Source organism: Octopus bimaculoides, chromosome 1 (assembly GCF_001194135.2).
Source record: "Octopus bimaculoides isolate UCB-OBI-ISO-001 chromosome 1, ASM119413v2, whole genome shotgun sequence".
NCBI lineage: Eukaryota > Metazoa > Mollusca > Cephalopoda > Octopoda > Octopodidae > Octopus > Octopus bimaculoides.
This window is the reverse complement of record NC_068981.1, coordinates 9228474-9234935: the sequence shown is the minus strand read 5'-3', so window position 1 is coordinate 9234935 and position 6462 is coordinate 9228474. Positions and strand designations below refer to the sequence as shown.

The 6462-nt window shown below is 35.5% G+C and overlaps 1 protein-coding gene across 4 annotated transcripts in view; it reads left to right on the top strand.

The window, feature by feature from the left end:
• Window positions 1-6194, top strand: part of LOC106874204 (ribosome biogenesis protein C1orf109) — a 14762-nt gene extending 8568 nt beyond the window's left edge. For all 4 annotated transcript variants that reach the window (XM_014921863.2, XM_014921860.2, XM_014921859.2 and 1 more), the window contains one exon: window positions 3416-6194. In XM_014921863.2, coding sequence (XP_014777349.1) covers window positions 3416-3445 — 30 coding nt within the window. In that variant the 3' untranslated portion in view covers window positions 3446-6194. The remainder of the gene's footprint in view (window positions 1-3415) is intronic.
• Window positions 6195-6462: the final 268 nt, after the last annotated feature.

Here is a 6462-nt window from a genome sequence, read left to right as displayed (position 1 = left end):
CTTGCCGGGTCTTCTCACGCACAGCACATTTCCAAAGGTCTCGGTCAGTAGTCATCGCCTCGGTGAGGCCCAATGTACGAAGGTCTTGCCTCACCACCTCAGCCCAGGTCTTCCTGGGCCTACCTCTTCCACGGGTTCCCTCAACTGTTAGGGTGTGGCACTTTTTCACGCAGCTATCCTCCTCCATTCTCACCACATGTCCATACCAGCGCAATCGTCTCTCTTGCATGCCACAACTGATGCTTCTAATGTTCAGCTTTTCTCTCAAGATACTTACACTCTGACGGCATTTTCTCTTACTGTCACTGCTTCTCCTTCTTTGGTTGTAGACGTGTGATTGTTGGTATTGACGATGGTCTGATGCACTCTGCTCTTTGCTGTTCCATAGGTCAGAAAGCCTTCAGGTGGTCTGGTTTGTCACATAGGTTAGCACCTGTGGTTTTCTCCCTTCTACTATCATTCATTTTGCTTAATCTCTTGAAACTGAAAGTGATCCGGGATGCCAGATAAATTCTCAGATGCCACCAACATCTGGAACTTCAGAGACAAATCCATTCTATTCTGCTGCAGATTGAACTTGAGTGCTATAATCTTTGTTCTCCCTCATTGCTACCACACCAGCCTGGTCCATGTTGGGATCCATCTTTTGGTCACCCATCTTTCCAAGTAAAATAAGATCCTGATAAAATCTTGGGTTGCATTGGTGGGCATGGCCAGAATCTTAGCCTCCACCTTATTGTTACAGACTGGGACAATTGTCCTAAGTTGTTTACTGCTTGTTATCTATCCAACGCGAGGCCACACTTTCTGCTGGCATTTCACTACTTGTACTAGACTGGAATACTGTAGCTTTCTTTTTTTTCTGTTTGGGGCAATGACAAATTCATGGTCATGGCCAATGCCGGTGTCGTGTAACTGGCACCTGTGGCAGTGGCATGTAAAAAGCACCTATTACACTCTTGGAGTGGTTGGTGTTAAGAAGGGCATCTGGCCCTAGAAACGATGCCAAATCAGACGGAAACCTGGTGCAGCTCTCCAGCTTACCAGTTCCAGTCAAACCATGTAACTCATGCCAGCATGGAAAGCGGATGTTGAATGATGACGATGATGATGCATTAGTTTTTTGTTTTTGGATGAGCTATGGACTTCAGCAACAGGAAATTTCATGAATCTCAAGCATGTAATATCACATTTATCACTATCGTCATCATCATGGCAGTATAAGGGTAGATTGATTGGATCAAGAGAGGATGATAGATAGGCAGAGCTGTTCACCAACTGTAGAATGTGCGATGATTCGGAAGAGACCACAGCTCACCTTGTATTGGAATGTCAGAATAAATACAAACAGTGTTGGTATAAGATTGCAATAATCCATTGGAATTTTTACAGGAAATTTAGTTTTGCATGCAGAGAAAAAAAGTTATAATAACCATTTTATGGGAATAGAGATTGCAAACCCTCGAAAATCCTAGACATCATAAGAATATGTAAAGGTCCTTAATACAGTTGATATTCTATGGGTTAGTGTTATGTGTGGACGTAAATGTACGGACCAGTTACAAGTCTGATCATTTCAATAGAAACCATTCATGAACAATCTATAGACTAATCTATTGTTGTGAAGGTTATAAAGTCTGAGCAGGTTTGTGACTTCTACTGAATCATTTGTTCCCTCCCACTGGAGTCATAACATTTTTATGAACTGTAAAGGGATGTCACAACTAACTACACGTATAGGATTATCTGCATATCACTGTCATCCATATAGGTAATCATTCTAGCATAACCTAATGGCTACCTTTAATAGGGGAAGTGTGATTGAGCTGTAACCATATCCAACTGAAGAACGAGCTTCATTTGAATTTTATTTCTGCAGTTTAACCACTCAATTACCTCCCTTGTATTCATCCAGAGGCCAAGTTGCATTTGGTGTTGAATTAGAGGAACTACTGTAATCTTTTGCCGATCTTACCTATATCTAATAATTGATGGGTTCATTAATTTAATAGTGAGGTATCTGCTAAAGTCTAGTGTGTGGTCTTTCACTTTATTGGTACAAGTTTTCTATTTCATCTGAGTGGATTATCAAATCCAGGGAATTATTGACACTTAATCTGTTGTGTGGAACCTGTTTTTATTTCTTTTAAACACACTTCTTTTAATCATGGAGAATCATTCAACTACGGTAGTGGTTGAATAATATTCTTAAGGTCGCAATTTACTCACATGCAGCATCTTTCAGAGCTTGTCAATAATTCAGTTCTTAACCAAATTAAAAACTGTTAACATTTTTGAAGAGGACTGGTCCCTAGCTACATTTTGACGGGAAAAAAACAATGGAGATTTGCTCCAGTAGAAAAAGTTTACATCAAAATTTGTAGCAACGTTATAGGAGAGTAAGTAACGCCACCAATCAATTTTAGATCTAAATAACTTTTTTTATAGTAAAGATCGCCAACATAACATAACATGGCAGTCCTGGTTTAGGACTAATGTTGCTGTAATTTAGCCCCAGGAGACATTGTCTCCAGCTGGCTATATGACACGATCTGTGTCCTTATATTTTCGAACAGATTGTTGAGCAGCTGCATGGCTGTTCATATTAAGGAGAGAGAGAATGATTTGGTGATATCTCCAAAGAGAGAGAGAGAGAGTGGTGATGAAGTGTCCAGGTGACACCTCAGGTAGGAGTAGTAGTAAGTGGAGGGGGGTTGCAAGAGTGTGTGGAAGCTGGGATAGGGGAAGTGGGACAGAGGTAATTAGGTAAGTAATTCTTATAAAGATTGATGGGGTAGGGGTACAGAAATTGGGAAGGGGCTAGAGGGATGCTAGCAGCAGGATAGTATTGATGATAACATTGACAGAGGAGGAGAAGAGAGATGAAGTATTTGAGTAGGCTGTAGGAACTGAATAGAGAGAGAAAGAGAATTTGGTGGTCTAACGAGGGAATGGCCACTATAATATGGCTGTTGGCTAACAAGTGAGATGGTTCTGGGTAGCAAGAGAGAGAATGGTGGCATTTAACAATAGTCTTTTGTCAGAAACTTCACAATTAGCATTTATTGTGAAAAACTGATTTTGTTTGTGTTTGGTCTCAACTCAATCAAATGATCAAGAATCTACTGAGATTGGATTATTTAAAGATCTTTCTTTTTCTGTATTTCTGATGGGTTTTACGATAAATATTCTTTTGTACCATCATGATTTGTTACCTGTTTAAAAAATATTAGAATATCCTGATTGCATCTTTTTCACAAATGTCAGTTTGTTCCTAAACATTTAACCAAGACATTTGTCAGCACACAAACCCTTACTCACTGTTCTTTCTTTCACATTGACTTTTTATTGTTTGTTTCTTTGTTTTATTGTTGAATTTTCTGTAAATTTTATTGTTTGTTTCTTTGTTTTTCAGAAAGACTTCTTTACTTGGAGGATTTCATGAACGAACCGTAATTAAGGTTTGGGAATCAAGCAGGATCTCATTGGGTACATTCTCCGGATCAATACTAAAAGAAAACAAAACTTATTTGTAATTAATTGGGTTAAACATGTCATTGCTCTCAGGGAAAATCCAAGTGTGTTTCAAAAGACACCAAAGATTGAGAAGTTTTCGATGAAAGTCAAAGAGGAACTTGAGAAATGGTGACTTTTGGAAGATATTTTATTTCTGTCTAAATCTTGTTATATTTAACAATTTGAATAGTTATTTGGTATTGAGGCAGCAGTTAAAGAATCAATAAATGTTCATTGATCTAAATGGAGAACTGCTTTACCTAAATTCTAGCATCTTTATTCAGCTGATTTGATCTGGTAAGCACTAAGCTTCATTTTATTTGTGGATTGTAAATTTACTAAGCAGATATCTTTAGATTAAAATAACAGTGCTGTGTTAACAATCACATAATGTCGTTGTTGTAAGTAGCGGCTTTATTGAAATGTTACTGGTGTTTGCTGTGAGTAATTTATAATCTCTATAAAATAGTTGCTTTTCAATGTTGAGGTCGGTTGATGCTTTATATTCGGGTTGTTTGTGTGAGTAGCTCTTTCTTGTAATGGGAACAGTAGCTGAGTACTGTGTAGATATGAGGAGTTGTATTAGAAAGTTTGTTTTGAGTAGTTGGTACTCATTGGGTTGATGTGAGGAACTCGGTACGCTGTATAGTTTTTATTCTTTATTGAGAATATTAATATTAGTGGTAGCTATTGTCGAAGAAGTTACTTTGAGGATGTAATATTGTATCAGGACACTCAGTGCATGTAGCAATTAATTGTAAGAGGAATTCTTGAGTATTGCTGTCAGTATTAAACTGGATTAGACTGCCTCAGTTATATATCTCTATGTTCCAGTTTCAAATCCTGCCGAGGCTACCTTTGTCCCTCTAAACTAAATTCTAGCAATGTTCTTGTTTCTTATAAACCTGTGGCCTCATTCGAAAGTTAGAATTTCATGTGATAATATAAAGGTGCAGTAGCAGATTTGGTAGTTTTTGTGATAGTAACTGCCTAATGGTATTTAGTTTTGTCTTTCTACATTCCGAGTTCAAATCTTGCTGGGTCAGGTTTGCCTTTCACTCCTCTGAGATCAGTAAAATAACTATTAAAAGATAACTGAAGTTTCCCTTCTTAAGCACACTTAAGGCCTATTCCAGTGTGAGGGGTGAATATTGGTTAATAGAGATGGGGTGGGTTTTACAGAAATAGTAAAGTGCCAAATGAAATTTCTTAGTTTATCCTTGGTTAAAAAAAATCAATCTCCTGAAAATTTATAAAATAAATTCCAAAAAATAAGTTGGCTTCATTTAAATAACTCCACTCCTACAAATTAAGGGTTCTGTTTAAGGATGGTCTGAAAATCAAAGGGGGACATCTTAAGCTAAGGGAGACATCAAAAGCTAACTTCATCTAAAAGAAATAACTTAGTATTTTCAAATTAAAAATAGAATTTTACTTGATTATGGAATGAAAAAGGCTAAAAGTAATTTAAATGCTTGTAGTAATACTGCTGTTTGTTCACAAATTTTCGTTAAGAATAAATAAAAAAAACTGTTTAAAGAAATTGTTTTAATTATTGAAATAGGTTTGTTAAATGTAGAATTGTTAGCATAACATGGAAAAAATAGTTTTAGATAATTTGAGCTTTGCTTAGCTTAGAAGGTTACTTCACATTCACTGACAAATTTAGATATTTCAAGAAATCCAATGTGATTGATTAAAAAAAAAAAATTATTGTACATCAATTTATTGGGGCAATTACTTTTGGAATTGGGTATATTTCCTACCACTTTCCACTCAGCTGGAGCAAATAGATCTCAGTGCTTTGCTCAAACATATAAGACAATGAAAGTTGTAAAATATGAACTTATGACCTTGAAGTTGCTAGGCCAACACTTGAACCTTACTGCTAACATTAAAAAAAAAAAAAAAAAATGAAGTACTAAAATTTAATTTTGTAGTGGCCTGTTGTCAGTAGACAAATTTTAAATTTATCTGAATAAAAAAATGATTCTGAAGTATTTGAGATATTAAGTTATTGCAATATTAGTTTCTCTTGAGTTTATTACAAACCTTTGCAAGTTTCTACTTAATAATCATATTGATTAATTTAATATTATTGATTGTTGTTTTTATCGTTAAGCATTCCCACTAATTATGAAAACTGTCAATCACAAACAGTTAGATATTAAACCATTATTAGTCTTTTATGTGAGGTGAAGGTGCCAGGCTTTAAACTCCGTTGTCATGTTTGAACCTCATTGCGACAGCTGTTGTGTTGTGGTCATAATTCTGTTTCCTTCAGTTGATCTTACTAACACCAGAAGACTTGAGTTGTACTTTGCTATAAATAGTGGGGTTAACCATGATATTACATCCAGCTGTTAAACTAATCACTCCAACAGGAAACAACTTTGTAAAAGCACCATTCTATTCCTGCTAGCATGATCTATGGATATAGAACAGTTTGGTCAAAAAAATATATCTCTGGTTTTCTTTTACATATTTCTGGTTCAGCACTAAATTTCTTTGTTGGCCACTTTATTGCCATCATAAATTATCATGATCCCCCCCCACTTTTTTTTTTTTTTATCTTACACCAGAACATTGACGAGTGTGATATATTATTAAATATAACAAATGATCATATTCCAAATGTTTTTTGTTTGGTTTTGAAAATAAAAGAAATTTAAAACTGACATCTTTTTTTTTTATTTCTTTGGGTTTTTTTCATGGTATCAATTTTATTACTTTTCTTTTTTTTTTCATTTTAATTGTAATTTACAGAGAGTTTATGCAGTAATGGATAGATATGAAAATTTATTGAGTCTAGTGATATGTGATAAAGAGATAGAAGGTGGTTTGAAAACCAGCATTGGATAGCAATGCATAAAACCTTGGGAAACTAAACAAGAACAATACACCCCATAGGCTTAAGTTCAGATCAAAATTACTGTTTTGAAATGC